Source organism: Ixodes scapularis, unplaced genomic scaffold (assembly GCF_016920785.2).
Source record: "Ixodes scapularis isolate PalLabHiFi unplaced genomic scaffold, ASM1692078v2 PGA_scaffold4__175_contigs__length_147842914, whole genome shotgun sequence".
Taxonomy (NCBI): domain Eukaryota; kingdom Metazoa; phylum Arthropoda; class Arachnida; order Ixodida; family Ixodidae; genus Ixodes; species Ixodes scapularis.
Window position 1 is genome coordinate 6,822,332 of NW_024609879.1, and position 22,901 is coordinate 6,845,232.

The following is a 22,901-nucleotide window of genomic DNA, read 5'->3' on the forward strand; positions in this document are numbered from 1 at the left end:
GGCTCGGAAGGTGATGAAGGAGTGGAGAGGTGCCGAAAACCACAATCTTTGTCCATTTTTAAAATAAAAATTAGGACATGCAGGCAAAAGCGGTTTTTTGTTCTTTTCTTCAGAAAGGTCGAGACACTAGGTCCCAAATTATTTAAGCAAAGCACTGAAATTGTTGCACAGCTCCTTTAAGGGGGGGGGGGGGAATATGAGCTTAAATAAAATATTTTTTTTTAAAGTTTATTTTGAATTATTTAGGTTTTCGGATTTAGAAACTAATTATACACCTTTACACTAAATTTGATAACTGTATGCCAGATAGTTCCGTTAATATAAAATATTTTCAACACATTGTGAGGCAGTAACAAAGTAAAGGAGTTCAATGTTTGATGCATTTTTCTCAGTTCCACTTTTTGCTGCAAATTTCGTGCAAAGAAATCTTTTGTTCAAATGTAGGAGTATTCTGATACCACAATCAAGATGTTTCGGATTTAAAATTTACCAGAAAATTAGGCTATCAACTTTTTTTTTTGTTTTAAGTTAGTCATCATTCAGAAAAAACTATATTTTAAAAATTTCATATAAGACCAATATCCATCTCATATTTTGAGGTAATAACTTCCTGCAATATCTACATTTGTGTTATAAAAACTAGATAGCCCAAAGTCCCACATCCCCCACTTTATATTCAAGCACTCAAAATGGTGCTTGGCAGCTTTATTTCTTAACAAATAGTGACACTTCTACTTACTCAGGTATGTGAAAGTTGTCCTAGAGAGATGAAAGTTTGCACAGTACACCAACATCTGATGTTAAAGCTCCCCTGCAAATTTCATTCCGATCACTTGAGTAGATCTCTGATTTCTTCATTTTTTGCTCCACCTCCACACCCAATTCTTCACATAAACAGAGTAAATCTGCTCTCAGTAACCTCCTTACATCCATGATTGCTGCCTTTTAGCTCTGGTTTCGCTCTAAAACGTGTCGCAAGGTAGTACGAAAACCGAGTGCACGAGTCAAGCAATATAGATTCCCAGCAGTTCAAAATGAAAATGAAGCCTGGAAAATCTTAAAGCAAGGTCCAAACGCTCACCCGCAGATGTAGCATGATGTCGCGTGGTCTGATGCCAGGCACTGCCAACCAGCTGTTTGAAGCAGGGTTTGAGCTGCATGTCCTGAGCTTTCCGTGCCCTTGACGACGTCCATTTCCCGATGCGAAGAACCCAAGGACTCAGTGGAGGGTGGAGACTTGGTAATGTGACGAACGGTTTATCTGCATAGTTAAAAGACGGTCGTCAAAATCGGAGAGAGAACATTGAAGCAACGCCGAGCACCGCCCTATAAAGGGTTTGTTTTTCCCTCACTCTTCAGGCAGGTAACCAGGGTAGCAAAGCTGCCGCCAAGGAAGAAGCAGCAAAAGTTTGCGCGCACATCCACCGTCACCCCCAACACTCGCCGGAAGGCAAACTCCAACACACCGATCCGAAGAAACAACAAAAGCAAAGACACCACTTCACATCACCCACACAAAAAGTTTGATGTCACCGAGAACTCCCACAAGATCAGAACGCCCGTAACTCCTTGTCTAACACAATGGACGGAACACTTATGCAGTTACCAGCACTTGTTATCCAAACAGTCTCCTTCAACAACCTTTTACAATTATCATTTTCTTTGCTAACAGTTTTAGTTTCAGTCCACTCGGGGAAACAATTGCCAGACCCCCACAATGTTTTTCTATTTCCGAACTTGACGCATTCGACAGTACTGCTTTTTTGTGTTCCAAGATCCTATCATCTATGCACTGTCCCGTCTGTCCTACAGAGGAAAGACCACATGCCATCGGAATTTCGTACACCACAGACTCTTCGCATCCGATTGACACATCCCTATGTTTCTTCGGAGAACCCTTCTGACCCATCTAAGCCGGGCGACAGCTCGCCCCCCCCCCCCCCCCCCCCCCCCCCCTCCGGTCCAGGTCGGAAGTTTCCCGCGCAGGAGACAAGATTCAGAAAGCCTCGACCCATCTCCGGCTTGGGGCGGAAGATGTCAAGAGGGGGGATATGTCCTCCGGTGAGTATACCAGCAGAGTGAAGTCTTTGGGCACCGCCCGCCACCTGGTAAGGTCCTTCTGATCCCTTCCTGTTTGGAGACTGCAGCAGCTTAAAAAGTCCTGTTTGGCGGCTGGCATCCAGGCACTATCTAGAGGGGGGTATCCCAGAGGGTCAGGGGCATTTGTCGGTTGGCGCTAGGTCCAAGCATCCTCGATGCGAGGGGGAAGGGGGGTAAGGGCGCTGTCGAGCTGGGAGGGCACCGGGGACCACCTCCCCCGTCGTCATCGTACGGAGAGCTGCCGTCCCGAAGAGAAGGAGTGTCCTCTCATTCCAGCGCTCATCCTCTGCGAGTCCAGCAGCGTCCATCACCTCCAGGAGTTCGACGCAGTTGTCCGCAATCCAAAAAGAGGGCTGCCGCGGGTGGGGGGAGCGGCTATCCGCCGCTCAGGGTGAGGGATCCCCGTGGTCCCGGCGGCTAGGGAGGCACTCAGCACGAAGGGTTCGTCCCCCCGTTGAACTCCCGTGGAACCCTTCGGAGAACACCCCGTGGCGTCAACCTACTCAACTTAAAACCATTTTTGAACACCACCGGGACACCGTATTTCTCTGCCAAAGATTTCAGATTATGTGAGAACTGATGATAGAACTATCTGGTCCCTCATCGTGCGGTCACGTGTAGTGCCGAAGTTGCAGTCGTCAACTGACTTGTTCAGCGCCGCTACGTAGTCGCTGACGGACTCGCCTTCCTGCCTTCGCCTTGAAAAGAACTTGAAGCTCGCGACGACTTCTGATACCCTTGGCTTGAAATGGGCGTTAAGAACTGCGAAGACTTCGGTGAGCGTTGCCTCCCCTGGTTTCGTTGGCGCAAGCAGACTTCGCAGCAGGGAGTACGTCGTCGTCCCGTAGCTTGTCAGAAATACGGCAGGCTGCTATGCCGCGCCCACATCGTCGGCCAGGAAATACAGCAGAACTCGCTCCTGGTAACTCCGCCCATTCAGTTGTGCTTGCATTGAACGCTTCAAGCTTCCCAACGGACGGCATCTTGCCAGCCCCACCCGCTCCGCGTTATCTCGCCACGGCACCGGGCACCGCATGACAGCGTGCTTTCTCTCGTCGCCAGTTATAATTGACGACACCCAACTCGAGTCTCAGTGCAAAATCCCTGCAGCAACTGCTGCCGCACGTTTATTTATCAGGGGTGCGGCGGCGCCCCCTACCGGGTCAACGCTTACTACAATACACACCCAGTTTTCCAGTTTTTTTGCTTTCCACATTGGTTTCCCCTGAGCTAAACAGGAGTTTTCTTATCACATTGACCAAAACATTGGAGTATTAGCCTTATTGTGCTAACTTTGAGATTTGAAGAATCACTTCACTTTGTTGGTGATGACAGCATGATTTTTTCATTGCACTTCCAACAAGTGAATTTGTCACGTCTCACTTGACTGCCTTAGGATGGCAACTGTGATATGGCAAAATAGGCTTCGATGTTTCTTTGTTGTAGCCCTAGCACAATCCTTGAACGCAATACACTTTCAAATTAAGAAACTGAAGAAAGTTTGTAGTACACAGATCACTCGTGGAAGAAAGACAACTCAGGAGCCTGCTGTTTTATGAAATCCACCCACTCATCAACACTCTGCAGCCTTAAATCATGAACGAGACTTGTTACGAACAAGGCCGATAACTCGCTCCACATGGATTCTTGCATTTGCTAGCCCTCTGGTATAAATGACATCGGGTGCTCAAGCTCTCGTTTTCCCCTTGGAACATGGTACATGCAGAGTAACGCAACACATCCCATCATTTTCTGCAATCAAAAAGCCTCGGCCAGCAAAAACCGCGTCTCATACCCCAGCACAGTCTTGGGCACGTTACCATTAAAAATTAAGTTTTACAGTTAGTTACCTAGGGGGGGGGGGAAAGTAACTCGGTTACAGTTACCAACTTGAGAAAGTAACGTGTTACAGTTATTGCAAAAACATTAATGCTGTTACTTCCTCGTTACAGTACAAAAATTGGACACAAGAAAGAACGAACCAAAACAATATTTTATTTGTTACGCTATAGTGAGAAGAAAGGGAAACTGATAAATTAGAAAAATCTAGACCCGAAGGATGTTTCCTTTTTGCGTCATTCGCCGTTTCAGAATTTTGATGTGCATAATTTATTTGCAATAATTGCTATTGGCCCCGAGCGGGACTGATTGGAGCGCTGCGATCACTTGACCGTGACGTAGGATGATGATCACGTGATAAGGCCAGCTATTCCACCTTGCCTTGGTTGCGGTCTTCGGAAACCGTTCACTCGGTACTTTAGCATTTCTTCTGTGTTTGAAGCCTGATCAGTATACGCGTGGATCGGCTTCGGCAGCTTTTAAGCTCAAGGAGCAATGGTAAAGTACTGTTCGGCGCCGCAATTCCGTAGTTACGCGACCGACACAAACATCAGCTTCCACATCTCCCCAAGGAGAAGCATTCCAATATGATACATTAAATGTGAAGTCTCACCCTGCATAGCAGTACCTTTCTCATACAGCTTCAATATCATTTGAACAATGGGGTGTAAAGTGTATGTGCAAGTTAGCGGCACGCAATGCAAGTAGAGCCGGGTGCTAAGAGACTTAAAGAGTAATTTACAGAAGGCAACAGAGGATATGAAATTAAATGTTATCAACAAGCTCTAATATTTGTCGCTCGAAAATTCCGACATCGCAGAAAAGTTACAAAAACCGGTGCTTCAAAAACGAATAACAAAAAGAAATCGGAAGCACCGTATCAACTTTGCGACTCGCGACTTGGGAAGCGAGGACGTCACCACTGAGCCAGGATAATTTTTTGTTCTTTATTCCTGAGCCACGAGAACAACGGGAGACTACCGATTGTATTTGGAAAAAGGCGCCGCGCTTCACCGTTCATTGCGAATCACAATCTCCAGTTGTTTCCCTCCCGGCTCTGGCCGCGAGTTCTTTGATCGATTTCACAGCACGCCAGCTTGTGGGTACATTCAACCTAACCAAGTAACGATACACGGCATGTTCCTTCACCCGTGCATTGCGGGAGCACGATGTGTCACTGACGTTTCTTCCATTCTGTGTTATCTCCAGCTCGTGCGGGTACCAAGTGAGTGTCCACATTTGGAGAATGAATCCAATAAACGTGTAGCAATCCTTATCCAGCTTCTTGATACTATAGGAGAACACGTGTCCCGCTTCAAGAACACGTTTGCCCTCAAGCAACAGCCGGGATGTTTCGTGGGCCTTGTCCTTGAACGCACTGATGCTGCTGACATGTACAGCACAACTAAAAAGTGGTACACAGTTGTAACAATGTGCCCGATCAATCATAATTAAAAAAAAATCGCCTACCTCTGACGGTAGGTCGCACTTCGTAAGTATCCATTGCAGTGCGCGAGACAGCCATCGAAAACGACAAGTTGACCCATACTCTCATTTAGACTGCGCCGCCGCGCTTCTGTGCAGCGACTGTTCCTCTGCAACCGGCTCACCGGCTCCCCGAAAGCATTCATATGGTAGTCAATTTAGGAACTTGACTAAGTTGAGTAGTGAAACGAAACATTGGGTTAAAACATGCCTTAAACTCCCGTAGCATTAAAAAGAGTGAAGACCGAGACACTCCATCCTTGACACAGAGTGCAGGAAACGGTCACGTGATCCCCCATCCTACGTCACGACGATAGGCCCGTCATGTGGCGCCATGCCATGTTCTCGGGGCTAATAACTTAGAATCAACTGTTTTTCAAAATTGTCATTGGCCCGCGTCAGTGAATATTTTCGTTTATTTTTCACTCCGAAACGAATGAGGACACTGATGGTCACCTAATTTTCTTATGGGATATACAGTTAAACCTCGATGTAACAAAGTCGGTAAAAATCGCAATTTACTTCGTTACATTGAAATTTCGCTAAATCGAAATTTTGCTTTAGCATGCAAAAAACAAATTCCGAAACATTTTACGGGTATGAAAACTCACCGAAAATGACATTTATTTAGGGGCAAAGTAGTCCGCGAGTTTTGCTTGCGCCTTGTCCAACAGTAGTAGCGGCGTCATACAGCGTTCGAGCGGCCAGAGCGCTTGCACGGCATCTTGCTGCCCATGCGACGCCGTGTACCTCCTCAGTACGTCCATTGCGTCGAGCACTTCCCGAGTGCTCGAGATCTCGGCAGTTTCTTCAGGATGGCGTCCAAAACATTTGCTTTCTCATCCAAAGAAATAACTTTACGTTTCCCTATGGCAGCAAGCACGTAAGTGAACCGCCGAGTTGAAAAATAAAGCTGTTTAGTTTAGGCGGTGCCAATGTTTCCAACCTACACAGCACTCTTGCCCGGGGCCTTATTGCCCGCACAGTTTACTCAGTTCACTTGCCCCCTTGCGTCCACAGTGTGCTTGCGCCTTTGCTTTACATCACACTCGCAAGACGATAATCCAGCGATAATCGGTCTTCTCGGTCTTCTCCTAGATGGCACTGCCCGTGCGGTCGCGCCATACAGCCTCCCTATCGCGCCATCACGTCGCTCCCCCGCTGAAGTTGGCTCCCGCGCTACCCGCGGTACAGTGGACTATGATGATCAGTGAATGTCAGTGGTGATGCTGTTATGCCGTGTTACCTTTTTGCTCGGCATTTTCTGGCCAGCCCCGCGGAATCCGCTTTGCCGCATGCCTCGCCGGCGCTACCGGCGCAGCATCCTCGGGCAGCCTAGGAACGTTGGAAGGCCTGTCCCCGTGAAGTAACCTATCAAGCGCTCGCGTTTGCGAATAATTTTTTTTAACTACAATTTTTTTGCGAAGTTGTTTTTTAGAGTCTATTTATTTATTGCCTTCTATGGCAATGGCGCTTCGTTATATTGAAATAACAGCAAAATAGACTTTGTTATATAGAGAATAAAAATACATGGGGTCTATGGGCAAGAAATTATGAAAAATAAAATACTTCGTTAAATCGAGGATTTTGTTACATTGAAGTTCGTTATATCAAGGTTTGACTGTACTCAGAAACAGGCCTAAACATAGCAGGTCAAGTAGCTTTGAAAGACTATAGGGGAAAGGAGACAAAGTGAGGCCTTCTGTAACTCTACTAATGTACGACCACCGCGGCATCAGTGTTTGAAACACCAACTGTGGAAGACCAGTCCGCATACACGCATGAAAAACAGCTGGTCCTCTCACTTAAGACAGGTGTTTTCCGGCAAATCGCTTCACCTGGAGCACTGCGTACGTTCCACAACAGTGTCCTTCCATCGGGGTGTTTCTTGAGGCTATCAACAAAGAAGGCAATTAAACTTGAATCTGCCTTCGTTTTTACTTGAGCGGCTCCGAAGAGAATGAATAAGTTAAACAAGCACCGGCTTTCTCCGCAATATGGGGACGGCTTCCTTGAAACTAATAGGCAAGAGGAAACGGCGACCGGCTGGGTGTAAAAAGGATAGCACGGACATATCTGACAAACGGGAAGGGAGAGGATGCGGTGGGGAAGGGGGGTGCAGACACAACCCAGATGGAATACTCGCAAACATATTGCATGACCACCGACAGCTGCAGGTGGTCCCCACAAGAAAAGAGTGAGCCAAAGTTTGTGAGACAGACATTGTTTCCCACCCCTACCACCGCAGGCGCCGCTTCCTTTATCTTTCGGTTTCGTGCTAACTCGTCCGTCGTCCATTTTTGCCAAACCAGGCAATTTTTTGTTTGTTTAGTCTGTGACCACACTTCTTGCTTTTTGTATTCTTTTGTATCTTTTGTCAGCATTGAGTTTTGAGGAAAATAATTCAAGATAGCAATTTCACCCTGTATGCGTCAATGATTTCTAATTTATATACTGTAGTAAAAAAGTGACTGTAACGTCCTAAATAGCTACAGTTACCCAAGTAACAGTGTTACAGCTACAAGTTACCACTATTAAAGAGGAACGCGGTACAGGTAAAAGTTACCTAAAAAGTAACTAGTTACCAATAACACGTTACTAGTAACTACCCTACCAAAAATAACGGTTTGAAATTAAATCGGAATGAATCCGGAGTTTCAGACCGTCATATGGAACCGGGAACTAAATCGGAGACGACCAATTCGGAAACTTAACCGGAGACAACCAATCCGGAGGCCTAACCGTACTTGGTCAAATCGGATGTGGCCAATACGGAGAATTTAACCGGAATGAATCACACCGGAGATTAGGCCGTACCGGGCCACTCCGGACAAAAAAGGAATTAGATTAATAAAGAGCTAATGCTCAGTTTCACCTTCTGGTGTACTGAGGCTGATGCTAAGAGCCTTTCGAGTCAGTCCAGTGCTTGAGAGCGTGTCATCCGACTCTCTGGCAACACCCAGCGGCACGGAATGCGTTGAGCCATGCAACATATTCACTGCGCTTGGTTGGTAGGAATGGCTATAGCATCTGCTGCACTACATCAGAGGTAAAACAGAACATAGTCAGTGTTGGTTAGTCACCAATATCACTGCGAATAATGAGGTACGACACCACACAGGGAATTGTGAAAAAAAACGAGAAGATTCATTTATATAGTCTGAAAACACACAATCGCATAAAATCTGAGGAATGATACATTTAAAATTTCGTAAAACATTTAAAAAAAATATGTTTAAGGCTCAAAACTCAAACATTTCACACCAGGGTTCGTACAGGCTTTAAAGAAAAAAATTCAAGGGTTTTAAAGAACTTCTAAGGACCTGTAAATATACATTGAAATACTCATCTAGTAAATTTGTAATATATCATCTTTTTAAAATGCACTGCGAAAATTCTTTATTGCACAATACCTAGGAAAAGGCGCATTTGCCGAGGAGGTGCTAGTTTTCAAAAGGACCCGCGCACCACGCACACACAAAATCCTCTACAAAAAAAATCAAGAAAATAAGGCAAAACCACAAATATATACAAGAGAGCCAACTAGGTATACAGAGGGGTTTAAAGCGATAAAGTGGTATTCCGTTCACCAAGCAAAACTGACCCCCTCTTGGCTGCCGCCATGTTGTTTGACCACTGGACACATGACCGTACGAAATACTGAGGTTTTTACGCAAAACTAAGCCGAGATTTTTATTGCGATTGCAGTAAAAACATGATAAACTATTTTTTTAAATATATTTAGCCCCAGAGATCAGTGTCTAGCTTTGATAAAAAGCCAAAATACAGCACCACGGCTGACGGCACCTGGCGGAGGCATTGCGAAGCTGCCCAAGTTTTTGTCGTAAAAGCATGTTTTCGATTTAAAACCACCGAAACAACTTATCCCGTCAGTACCATTAACACATTCAAGACTGCAAAATAATTAATAAATCATAAAAAAATATAGCTTTGTAAATAAAAATACATATTGCACAAGGTTCTTATAAGTATAATGCCAAAACACAATAAAAATTTAAAAAAAAAATATTGCAGCAAAAAAAAAAAAAAAAAAAAGGACGAAAAGCGGAAGCGACTGGCGTTTAGGGTGGGGGAACTGCTAACGGAGATTCGTGGGCGTTCTTTGTGTTCTTCTTCGCCCTCTCCTCTTCCCTGTTCTTATCGACCAAATAGTCACCTAAGAGCTTTTTCACCACGTCCCTGACGGACGGCTCTTTGCCTTTCTTGGGACCTGGCTTGTTGCTGCCGTCCTCCTTGTCTTTCTTGCCGTCCTCCTTGTCTTTCTTGCCGTCCTCCTTGTCTTTCTTGATTTTGGCCTGCTTTTCTGCATAGCAGCCAAACGCAGCTGCAAAACCAGAGAATTGCAGCGTGTTTAGTTTTTATTGTCTGGAGTTCAGACAATAAGAAAATTAAAGTGTGTTTTAAATGGAGCGCCAATCGGTGGCAAAAGCGTAAGCTTGGTGACATCCTGTCAACGGCATTGGCAACCAGACTGGCTGGAAAAGTGCACGTGACATTAATGTGCATGCCTTTTGCCAAGTGGTTTTTGCTCCCACCTTCACCTGAAGCACCCGCTAATCCACATGCCATTCACATCTTCATAAAGAGATGTTCCAACAATTACGAACGCTGCTGGTTCTGGCTGCACCATCAACAACTGTGCCATCACCAAAGAGAAAAGGTAGCTGCAATCATGAGTTCATTTCACATATTCTATTCTGAGTAACACAAATTGGTTAAAAAATATATTTTACTGTGTTACTGAAGTCTCATATTCGCGACTCCAGCAAAATGGACGCCACCAAGCAGGAAAACCGGGGACCAGTCGGACCAGGTCGCTCCGTGCCCCTCCGCGTCTCTGGTGGCTTTCTCAGACGCGTGTTGTCGGCACTGTAGCGAACGATGTAATTTGACGAAGGTCCGAAAATTTCTTGAGTTTGCCTGAGTGTTCATTAGCGTGGTGAAGCCTCAGTAGATTGTTTCCTTCCATCACGTGGTTGAAAGTCCGTTTACTCCACAACACACGGTCGTGTGCTTTCGATTTCTTGGTTGGGGAGGAATCACGGAAAAAACGTTTTGATTTCTTGTCTGTCTCTAATCACATTCAAAGTGACGACTACTTGGTAACTGATGTGGTTTCTTTATAAGGATGTAGAACAGTGAACTGAAAACGACAGACGAGGCATTTCACTGGAGGGAACACCAATGTGGCAGTCAAGTGAATGGGAAGGTTCGATAGCTGCTTTTCTGGAGTTTGGTTTTGTTCGATTAGCTTCAAGTTGGAGCCACCCACGCCGGTCGGTGTGTTGGCTATTCATCTTGGCTGCTTTTCGCCAAAAAAGCCTCTGTACCACTCTGAAGGAGTTGGGCTGACTTTCGCACTTGATTCAGGAAAACCTGCTCGCTGCAAATGATGAATGAGGGAAATTATCTGTTTTCAAAAGGTGGGGGACGCGTCTCGCAACGTTAGAAGCTGTCACGGCATTTTGATCTATCACGCCTCCAATATTGAAATTATACCCCCATCAAAGCCAGCAGCAATATACGTCTACATTGATCAGGTTGACCGGCCACAAAAAATGCTCATTTTCATAGTTCAGGATTCGAAGCAAAGTTCAATGCAGAGAGGTTCTGCGTGAATCTCCAATGAAGACTCTCTTCAGTTTGTCTCCGTGCTGCCGGCTAGAACCATTTGGCTAAGTTTAAGTAGTATCTCTCTGTCTGTCAAATATACTTTTATTCAGCAGTTCACCTAACAGCTAGTCAACTAAGCCCATATTTCAACCCGAAGAATATACTAAGATCACTTTAGTGGGACATAATACGTAATATAATACATAACCCGCTCGACAAAATGACTTCTCGATTGCTACTAAAACCTGAATATGAAATACGAGTATCAGCTGCTTAGTGGGGTGCCGGCGGGTTAACATTAGGGATGCCGCGAACTTTTTTCGAATCGAAGTTTCGATGATCGAATCAAGCGGTTCGAAAGGTTCGAAATATTTCGATTTTTCGAATTGTCTATATCGTAAAATTCGACGGAGGTCGAATTTTCGAACTTGTTAAGCTAAGAAGTTCGATGCTTTTCGAACCGTCGAACTTATTACGCTAAAAAATTCGATCTTTTTCGAACTTTCGAATTTATTGCGCTGCAAGGTTCGATGCTTGTCGAACTTTCGAACTTGACTGACCAAAAAATTCGATGAATTTCGAACTTTCGAACTTATTTATCAGAGAATTCGAAAAGTTTCGAACTTTCGAATTCTGAAAAGTCAGAAGGTCGACGAACTTCGAACTTTTAGGGTAAAAGTTCGACGTTCGTCGAACTTCGAAAGACCGGCGGACGGTTTCATTTGATTTCAAGTAGTGGGGTACATTCGTAATTTTTTTTTCTCGAACTTTTACACGCGGTGCTGCGTTCCTTACGAAAGACAATGTCGTTTATTTCAATGTCCTGGCATGCTTAGGTTTAAAGAAATAAATCCCCGAAGGGGCGAGGAAGGACGACGGGTTTTTGACGATTATCGTTTGTGCCAGATTTGAAGCACGCTGCAGTCGGAGCTATTCATGGTAGATAAGTTATACTTTTTTAAGAATGATCTATGTATAGCCTAGGTAAGTGCCGTCTTAAGATGTGATTATTGTTATTCAACGTGAGTTTCGAAGAAATGTCCAAACATGTATCTGCATGCAATTATGACCTAAACTTGATATTTATTTTCGTCTAAGTTGTTTGAGGTATCGCATTTAAATTAACACCACAGACAGTACATATCATTGCCATCTGCAGAATACAAAATAATATATTTATTGTTTTTTCACGTTAAGGAATAAATTAACTCATGGGAGAAGATTTCTAGTAGTGTTCAAGTTCAGCACGTCATTAAAAGAAAACCTTTTTTTTTTCGCTTCACGTTCCTGGGACGTGTTTCTTTTAGCCTGTACACATTTTGGTAAAAGAAACTTGTTTCGAAGTTCTGAACCTCTGAATATGCAAGAATAGAACACTTCCGACGAATTCTTGATAGTTTTTTTTTCCCTGCTTTTTATTCCCGCACTCATTCTTTTTTTTTTTTTTTTTTTTTACTATCGGCACAGGTGTTTAGGTCGAAAAGACAGCTTTGAACTTCCGAACCACTAAGCATGTGACGAGCAGTGCCTTCTGACAACGAGTTTCTAACAATGACCATCTACACAACCTTTTATGCAGTGAAGAGCGACATTAGCTATACATATGCATAAATAATTTCAGATTAAAATAAGCTCGACCACGCCCTCTTTCCCCGTATTGTTTTCTTTAACAGTCCGAAATACATGCAAGGGGAAGAAGGAAGCTGAAGCCCCCCCCCCCCCCCCCCCCCCCCCCCCCCGCTACCCTCCTTCCCCCCGTTTTTCCTCTTCCGACGCCACTTGTATGGTAGAACGCTCCTCGACCTCGAGTTGTGTCGGCTTTTGTGCTTTTTGCGAGGCGATTCCTCCGTCCCAGAAAATAAACCTCCAGGACAATTATAAACTTCACCGGATCGGATTACTACCAGCGTGCAAGGGGTGGCGAGCTAGTTTGCCAGGTCGCATCAAGGTTTTTCTAAGCCTCAACCTCCTGCTCGCCCCTGGCCGTTTCGAACTGGAAGAGTCTCGTAAAACTGTGTGTTCGTGCAATCACTACTGCGTGATGCAGGTTAAAGACCCCCCCCCCCCCCCCCCCCCCCCCCGGGGCTGGCGGTCACAATTCTGCACTGGCAAATATTCTAGCACGTCCGGGACACTCGTCGTCTCATTTAATTGCCTGACGAACTTCGCAGAATCTAGATATCACACCCTAACTTTTCTAAACTTAATTTTGTGAAAACCAGTGAGTCGTGAAAACGTTATTTGAAACTGAAACTGTGGAAAAACTTGAAAATCGGACTTCGAACTTTGAAAACTTGGATTAGAAAGAAATTCAAAATCTTCGAATTTTTTTTTTTTTATTTAGCGTTAAAAGAGAATCGAAACCTTCGACCTTTTCGAACTTTATGCAAAAGGAAATTCGAAATCTTCGAATTGTTCGAACTTCATGTCTATAAAAATTCGAAGCGTTCGAAGTTTTCGAACTTTTTTTACAAAGAATTTCGAAATCTTCGAATTTATCGAACCTGAAGTAAAAAAATATTCGAAATATTCGAATTCGAAATTTTAGAAACCGTGAAAGCTTCGAACTTTTCGAATTCGAAACTCCGCTGTGGACAAAAGTTGCGAATTTTTCGAAATCGAACCTCGGTCGGTACGAAAATATCGAAATTTTTCGAAATCGAACCTCAGTTCGCTTCGCAAATATCGAAACCTTTCGAAATCGAACCTAGGGTGGTTCGCGACATCCCTAGTTAACATGCTCCTTGGCTCGAGAAGCGCTTGCTTAATTTTCGTAACTTTCCTGCAGCCTGTGTTGTTGACCGGGCAGACGACTGGAGCTGTTTCCTAAATGCGGATACGCACAAAAGCTTGATTTCGCCGACAGATAAGTCGCATGGTCGAGGCATGCGAGTTAGCTGAAAATTGCTCTTGGTGGAACAATACTGTAGTAATCGCCGCTTTCCTTAGACGACCAAAACTGATTAGTATAATACCGTCTCTCCGGAGCCCATAGTTTCGGTTTTGAACGAAATCTCTGAAACAAAAGTTTAACAAGGAAAGAAGAAAAAAAAAAAAAAAAAGGGAAAACAACACTATGCTTTGCAAGTTTATGTGCACCGGCTACACTTAACCGTCTCAGTTCAAATATCTATAAAATTGGGCATTAAACAAAACAAAATATGTTAAATTGAACGCGCCACCTGTTCAGGCGGCCCGGCCGAGCCGACACGACCTGGACTCAGCCACCATGTTTGTTTGGTGGTGGCGCCCCCTATAGGTCGCTGGAGTCGCGAATACTAGCTTGGGCGTAGGTTATGCACATACAAACCTAGTTGGAAACCCGTGGCAGGGTCCCTTAAATGAATAATCCACTCACCAATGACGGCATCAATCTTTTCTGGGGTGAGGGGTGTCTTCCCCACTGCCCCATTTTTGAGAAGGCGCCTGCAGGCTTGTCCGGTGACGCTCCGGTCAAACAGCGCTGCAGGCTCCCAGAGGCCTCGACTGACCATTCTCACGAACCGTCCAGGAGTGGACGCATGGGTGAGAGCGTGGGTCATCGTGTCCTCCGCCAGAGTTATGCCGTGGCCGAGATGAACCTGCAGCATGACAGGCAGTTTCAATATACAAGAAGAGGGCTCTCTCTATTCCCCTGTAGAGCTGCTGTAATTTTGACCTGTATGACTTAAGTTTAAAAAAATCGGTACGCCATTGCTGATATCAAAATAAGCAGTAAAAAAGGGAATATGCAAACAAAAGATGGGTTTTTATTGCTCTACAGTACTCGTAGCATAATGCTATTCATCAGATGACAAAACCTTCTGTAATCACCGTTTGTTAAAACTAATTATTTTAAAGTGGAAAAGAAAGACCACGTATGCCACACACTAGTATATTACTATAGTAATACAGTAGAACCTCAGTTTATTGAAAATCCAGGATAACTAGTAGAATTTCTATGGTCCCAATAGTATCAAGTGTAAATATGACCAAATAATATGTATGACCAGAGCGCACCTACCCAGTTAGTTTCTGGACTTTCGTCGGCCCGGCTCATTTTTTACATGCTAAGTGGCACAAATCAGCACCCAATGCAATAACATGGCGAGTTTTCGTCATTCCGTTGCCTGCTTGCATGTGAATCCATGCATAAAAGTTATTTGTGTGCTTTTCTGCTTTTTCCATTGTGATCTGGGAGTCAGTGATGTCAATCTCATGTGCGATTGTAGTGCGGAGGGAACCTGCTGAAGCACAAAACCCATTTGGCGCGCCAGAAAGTGGGCCTCATCGAGAAAGCAGACAAGTTTGCATTTTCGAGAACGAAGCTTGCCGAGAAACATAAGCTGCCTCTCGACAAGGACGACAATTCTCTAGGCCTGCAACAAGACACTCACCAAAGCGTTCACTAATTTGTCTTCCTACCTATGCCAAGGTGGAAGGCGCCTTGATCACCTGGCAGACATGCTATGCAAACACTGAAAGTGATATTGCTGGGAGTGTGGCTGTTGAAACCCAAAATGGCAGCGACTACGAGTTACCCGTGCCTTTGCTCTCGGAGAAGTCGTGCAATTGCTAGGGGTTGTCTGCAGTTTTTTAGAGTATGTATATACGGTGGCTGTACGGAAACATTTGCCCAATCGTCATTTTTGAGAACACGATAAGTATCACCAACCACAGGAAGCGTTAAGCAGATTGACGATTACTTCATGTAACTGCATCATGTTTTGCAATAAAAAGTTTTTTAAGGTTTACCCGCACATGATTTTGGTTCTTTTATTTTTTTTTATTTTTTCGTATAATTTTAAATCTTGCTTAATTGGAATATCTTTCTCAGTCCAACAGACTTCGAATTAACGAGATACTACTGTATGTCCAGATACCATCAGCTATGCAAAACTTGTAAATGCATCGTATGTCAAAAAACAACTGCAACCAAAAAAAAAAAGAACTTTTGTAACAGTGCGTATACCACACGCATGTTGCAAACATGCATTTTCCTTGAAGAAACGATTTAGCTCACTATTTATGCTGCACAATGGAATTTACATTAGCAGTCTACCTCTCCACTCCTCTCTGTCGCACTTGTTTGCACCATGTTGATATGGTTACAGTAAAATGAAAGAGGATACATGAAGGAAAACACAGATTGCTGCAAAATTACTCACACCCTGAATTTTGTTTTCATTTTTCTCCATGCAAAATAGATTTTTGACACAACTTTTCTATCCGGGGGGGTACAGCATCCCTCTCACTACTTGCATTTTTTATAAGATTTATCCTCTATTCTTTTGGCTTTATTCTTTTAACCAGGCAACAGTTTGCCACTGTATCACCAGTAATGTTAGCACTGGTAATGAATTTGATTAGCCCCAAAGTACCAGATTTAGCAGGACGCATGGTTATTAATTTGTGGACTGGTTAGTCACGAGTTCTCAACCCTAACAAGCACAGATTTTCAGGTAGTAGAGCTCTTGGCATTTGTCTGTGGTGTGACCGAGTAGAAGACACAATATTTTGTTACATGGAGCTGGCTGCAAGCACCCTCCGTTATGCCTATATAAGTGGTGCACCGTGCTCTCAAAAGCCCTCGATCCAACTTACCTAGTGCTGGCACTAAAAAATGCAAACTTATTTAATTAAGCTTTTCCACACCACATATTGAACTGTTTGCCACCTGAAAAAATAATAAATGCACTTCCACATCTACAGCAAATACCCATTCTGATTGGTTCATTAGACAACGTAGACATACCATACTATACTAAAAGATAGCCACCTCAATTTAAGAGCAAACTAAGTGAAAATAATGGGAAAGCTAACTTTTAGAGCTTGATAAAAAAATATAAAAATCTTGTTGCAACAAAGCCAAGAACACATACACTTTTAACAAACTTTAAAGCCTGCGGATTTGCAGTTGAGTTGGCAAGATGAACTACCTACTAGTGAATTACATTATGCTATTTTAGACGCAGTGGGCCGTCAAGCCTGTTATGGCTGCAAGGGTTAACTGAATGAAGGATAACTGTCGTTTCCAGCCCTCATGGCTTGCTCACCTCCCCTTGTGGCTTGCCCCGTTTCTGCGGAGGTGACCATTGGACTACCTTTAGGTGGTGGGGCATCTCTTAGGATACTAAGATGCATACGTAAAAAGCTTGCCTAGGTATTAGCTTTGTTAATATAATCAATAACACTTTTGTTCCAAAAACTGTCCTTTCAATGAAAACATTTAACAAAATCTTTTGTAGGCTCTCATGCATACTTGACCATCCAGGACAGCAAGAAGCGGAGGATAAGGAACATCCCCAGACTCCCCACAGCCAGCAGCCCCGGCATCACCTAGAAGTGCAAATTGAAAATTCTCAACATCAGCAACTTTAGAAACCTAGCTGGCTTTATGAAATTAAGGAGTTATATACAGAAATGAAGGACAGTCTACCCCGACTGTAACTTTACCTGCCACTCCAAAAATGTAAGAGTGCAGTTAATTTAACTTGAATTGCAAGCCTCTGCAGTCAGTTTCTGGGAGCAAAATCTAACTTTTGTGCTTGAAGCGACACAAACGTCTGTGCCATTAGGCAGGGACGCTAGGTACTTCCATGCCTCCATGGAGCTGGTCTCGTGAAATAAAATACCTGCGGCTAAGTTGGCCGCAATTGGAGCAGCAGCTGCGAGATGAGCAAACCGGCCCTGGGTGGCGATGAGAATCGAAGAGCAGACCTAGTGACCCAAACGCCGATGCGTTACTTTAGGGCTCCGAGGGGGAGCGGAACCAGCTGGGCTAAGGATGACTAGGGCGCCTCTATGTTCTCCTTGCATTATTCTTTGTAGTACCTGATCAACAGCACATACTCGTGGAGAGAACACAAAGGGATAGCACAACACAAATGCTGCTGTAGTGCAGGCAAAATATGAGCTCAAACCTGAGACACTCACGTGCTCCAGAGCAAAGAGAAAAAAGCATTGCAAAAAGTCAAATTCACAAACTTGTGTTGCATCCAACCGAGTGCGACTGCAACCACTTGCAACGCCTAAAACAAGATGGCGGCGTCTGTGAGATGGCACCAACGGCAGTGTTGGGAACGCACTTACTGTATCAAAATGCATTCAGACATAACCGCAGATGCCATTCACTGCATTAAACAGTAAATGTGTTGGTAACACTACAGTGCTTGGAACGCGTCTTCGACAGGTGTGTTAAGGCGTCCTCATTTTGGTCCCTCGATTTACACCTTGTGATGTTACAAAAATGTCATGCTGTTGCTGGTCGTGATCTTGGCGGCGGTCCAACAGCAAAGGTACAGTTGGCAGACGACTGTTCTACCTTGTCTGACTCTGCTGCTCAACAGTTGATGGAAACTCAAGTGAACATGAGACGGGACATTCCGATAACAGCAACTATTTATGTCCGCTCATCTTGTTAGCCGGCGCCCCTAATGAGTCGACAACCAACCGCAAGGATTGCGACACCCGATAGCATGACACTTTTAGCTTTTGTGGCAAATTTTATTGCCACTTCCCGACCATTTTGAACGCAATATGGGGGGGGGGGGGGGATATAGGACAGTAAACACACCAATCGAAAACGCGTTCCAGGCACCATAGTAACACTGCCATTGGCTGAACTGCGCAGACGCCGCCATCTTGTCTTAAGTGCCGCAAGCGGTTGCAGTCGCACTCGATCAGACTCAACGTAAGTGTGTCAACCAGCATTAAGAAACTGCTTTGATGTCAGTACTCCGGAACAGATGCATACACATAGCAGGTGACTGATAGCACGCACAGTTGCCCTGAGAATGATTAATTGCAGCTCGGCACATGATCCCACAACTGCTCATACACTAGACTTCTGAACGAATTTAAACTTGTCTTGATCATTCTGATAATATGAGAACATGAATGTGTTGTGCATGGAATGCCTGCACGAGTTTCTATCTGAAACATCTCACAGCTCCTCGTAACTGAGCATACCCAATCATACATAATGCAGGCGTAACGCACACACCAGACATTCTATGCTTCCCGAGTTTATCGAATGATCAAGGGAAGTTTGACTATTTTTTGTTTTTCTAAACCTCGACAACTGCACCGAACGAGAGATACTCAAGCTGTCTGTCCCTGATAATTAGGCAATGCCTAGGTTCGTCAGGTCTCGTTACTGTTTTTGATAGAAGAAAGGGAGCCATTAAAATACTTCAGTCCTGTTAATAGGCTCATAACAGACCTACATCTCTTTCCAATAGCAAAACAAAACTTGGAGACAGAGAATCCCTCAGCTCCATTAGAAAGAAATAATAATTGTGCAATTGCAGTGGTCATACTGGCCTTGTATAGTGACATGGATGTTGTTGCTACACTCTATGTATGTTAGTACTACGAAATACATTCCTCTTTGGTGTTTATACGAAGTTGACCCACACATTATTTATGAATGAACTGTAGTTTTTCATGTTCAGCTAATTTACATTGTCAGCAAACTTACTGTGTGGTTCAGAAGGAGGAACCTCCTCAGACTCTGTAGCCTCCACAGGGAGCGGGGATAGGTTCCCTGCAGGTTGCAGATGGGAACACTCCTCGGAGTCTGTCCATTCTTGCGTGCTGCCCGATGCCCCAGTTGTGCGGTACAGCATTGTAGACACACCTGAAAACAAAAATTCCAAGGTCAAATTTGACTGATCAAAAAGCGATCAAGCGTGTAAACCCCAAAGGGAATACCTGAAAAGGGGCATAAAAATATTCTGCAAAAAAACACAAACTTATTTATTGTAATTGAGCATGACAACCAATTCAAAACGTAGCATAGCAAGTGGCACACAAAGTATGGATATAGCTCATTGTACAATGCAAAGTATCTCAACCTGGTCGACACACAGTAAAAAGGGATAATCCAGGTGTGTGGATCCTCTACAAACGAAACGAAACAACAAGGAAAGGTGGAAAGCGGCTATAATTATCACTTTACACAACAGTGAAAAGGCAGGAAGAAGATGGGTTTGCACCAGAGTGACGGTGGCCACCCGTTGGGCACATCATAATATTGGTTTTAGTAGGGAATTCAGCGTCACCTTGATGCAATACAGTAAATTCTCACTTGAGCGAACTCAAGGGACCCAAGGAAATAGTTCACTTATCTGAAAGTTCACTAAAGGCGGCTGGCATCGAGGCTACTTGAAGGATTATACGGCGTGCAAGTTCGTCTGCTTCCTGTGCACGTCGTGCTTAACTGAATATCTTCACTAGAACATAGAACAGCATAGGGCACAGCATATATTGAGTCAAAAGTGTGAAATGTAATTTATGAAGTCATGTACATTGATATATACAAAGTGCATAACAGTTATGATGCTGCCTTTCTCATTTAAAAAAAAATCTAATTTTCATTTGCACCGGCGCTCTTAATGCGCATGAAGTAACTAGGCTGTCCAGAGAGTCTCTGTTTTTTTGCACTTCCTCGAGAATAAAAATAAAGTTTATTCTCTCTCTCTCTCTCTGGCACAGCTTGTTGCTGCGACAAAGCCATACCACAACAATATCATCCACTGACTGGAAATATCCCGTGCAGAGTCATTTGCTATTGCCATTGAGGTGCAGTTTCTCCTTCAAGCTTTGACTTTTGCTTCACTATCGTTCACAACGTTGACGGTGGAATCTCATAGTCCTTCGCAACGTCCACTTGCCTTTCATCATTGTCCAGACACTGAGGAATTTTGAGCTTGTGTGATAAAGACAACCACTTCCGTCTCGTTGTGCTCGTTACGAAAGTGGGTGCACAAACTGCCGTCCTACTGTTGTTACCCACAACAAAGATGGCCAAATGCAACCGACGAAAAGAAAAAACAGACGCACCACATGGTTAGTTTTCGTCTACCGCACCGCCGCTTTGCTTCGGCAGTACTGTGAAAGCCAGCGATAATAGGCGGGCATCGGCTACGCCAGCACTGCAGAGCACAAAACTTCAGTGAACTGATTGCAAAAATAATCCTGGGACCATCGATCAAGTTTGTTGAACTGAAATATTTGCTATTCAGAATTTGTTTTTCGTTAAACTGAAACATTTTTGCATAGAATGCATAGGAGAAGCGCCGGTGATTTTGTTAAGGTTCAATATCCTGAAATATTTGTTAAGTTGACGCTCGCTCAAGTGAGTTTACTGCATTTAGGCTGCTGTCTTATTTCGTGCCACTAAAGTGATATCGGCCATTTGTTTTCGTTTAACTTCTGATCGGAGTTTCCCTTTGGCTTCATACTTTCAGCAAGTTACATACTGTAAAGTAATGAATATTGCGAGTCTGATATGAACCAAGAAAGCATGTCTACTTTACCTCAGAGCACATGAACAGCCAGTCACTGCCATGTACAGAAATGGCCCATTGATTGACAATACACTGATAACAGATATAATTGAAAAAATCATCTGTGTCAAGACGCTCAACGCTGTCAACACCTTGTCATTCGCTGCCCTTCCTGCGAACAGCAGTGACGCTATTCACATGATCTGCAGTAAAGTAGACATGCATTCTTTTTAGTATCTTGCAGTACTTTGCGCAAATGAAAAAGTATTTCTGTCCTCATTTCTTCACAAAATTTAAAGAATTTGTAAAAACTAAATTTTTAAAAGTGAAAAAAAAAAAAAGTGTCTGCAAACCATGTTAAATACATGACACTGACATATGTAGCACATAAGGAACATCTCATTTTTGTAGGCACATTTGAAACCTTGGATCCTTTTTTTCCATGTAACTCCTAAAGAAAAGCTAACTTCTGAAACAATATCTACATCCACAATATAACAGCAAGAAGAAACTTGGGAATTAATTAATGGAAACTGAAATTCAGCTATCCTGCCCTTACATCCGGCCTCTGTCATCACACGATCAGGCACCGAAGTAGGGACAGCAACGGGCACAAGGACAGGAGCAGCGACGGGGACAGGGACAGGAGCAGCGACGGGGACAGGGACAGGAGCAGCGACGGGGACAGGGACAGGAGCAGCGACGGGGACAGAGACAGGGACGGGGACAGGGATGGGTGCAGCAGGCACTGACGTTCTTCCCTGCAGCTGGTGAGTGGCCTGGTGACTGGCCTCTCTGGTGATCTCTGGAGAAGGCACAGTGACCATGTGTCCATCGATAGTCACCAGGCAAGCAAAAAATTAGGCCCACTGCAATGGACCTTTTCCGAGAAGCGTTCTGCGCACGCGCGAGCACCCGATGCTAAGCGGCGGAAGTCAGAACGAAAAATCGAGGAAATTCGGAAGGAGGCCGTATATCAGCGAGCACAACACGTAACTGAAGAATATATATAATTGTGTTACATGAAAAGAGAATGTCGACGGAAAGGAAAACACGACGTTTAGGTGGATGCCACAGATGCCCCTCTTTGAAGGCGCGTAGGGCACGCGCCGCTGCTCGGAGAGCGAAGAAACTGGTAGCCTAGCTCCCTATATCGATTGGTAGCGCAGGTAGGTCACTTCCTCGATTTTTAGTTTGTGCAGCCACCGCCTGGTGCCGTCGGTATGTGGAAAAGGTCCATTGTTAGCCATAAGGGTGCATAATCCTAAAGCACAATTGCGAAACATTCAAGTAAACATGACGGGTAGCTTACCGATCTTGTCGAGGACGACACGCATGAGTCGAAAGTTGGAATCCTCCACTTCCTTTAGTTTCTTTTGAAGCTGCTCAATTTTTACAAGAGCTGCGTCATGTTCGGCTTTCGACACAACGCCTTCGGCACATGTGGCACAAGCCTTTTCCTCCGCCTTGCGGAGCCTCTTCCGCAGAGATCGCAGAGCTTCTTCAGCCCTATCTAGCTCCGACTTCGGCACAACTGCAGGGTCCTCGTCGTCGGTTGAGTCTCCTGCTAAA

General features: G+C 44.3%; 1 protein-coding gene and 1 long non-coding RNA gene across 2 annotated transcripts; both read right to left on the bottom strand.

Annotated features, from left to right (window-relative positions):
• Positions 1-9,504: 9,504 nt before the first annotated feature.
• Positions 9,505-14,607, bottom strand: LOC115308244. The gene is made up of 2 exons (XM_040211077.3): positions 14,417-14,607; positions 9,505-9,769 (listed from the first exon to the last, which is right to left on the bottom strand). Exons 1-2 carry the CDS (start codon positions 14,598-14,600, stop codon positions 9,507-9,509), a joined length of 447 nt encoding a protein of 148 aa, XP_040067011.1. The 5' UTR covers positions 14,601-14,607; the 3' UTR covers positions 9,505-9,506.
• LOC120840493 lies at positions 14,606-19,596 on the bottom strand. The gene is made up of 3 exons (XR_005715560.2): positions 19,520-19,596; positions 17,300-17,376; positions 14,606-14,639 (listed from the first exon to the last, which is right to left on the bottom strand). It is a non-coding gene; the product is annotated as an uncharacterized LOC120840493 (long non-coding RNA).
• Between the last annotated feature and the right edge of the window lie 3,305 nt (positions 19,597-22,901).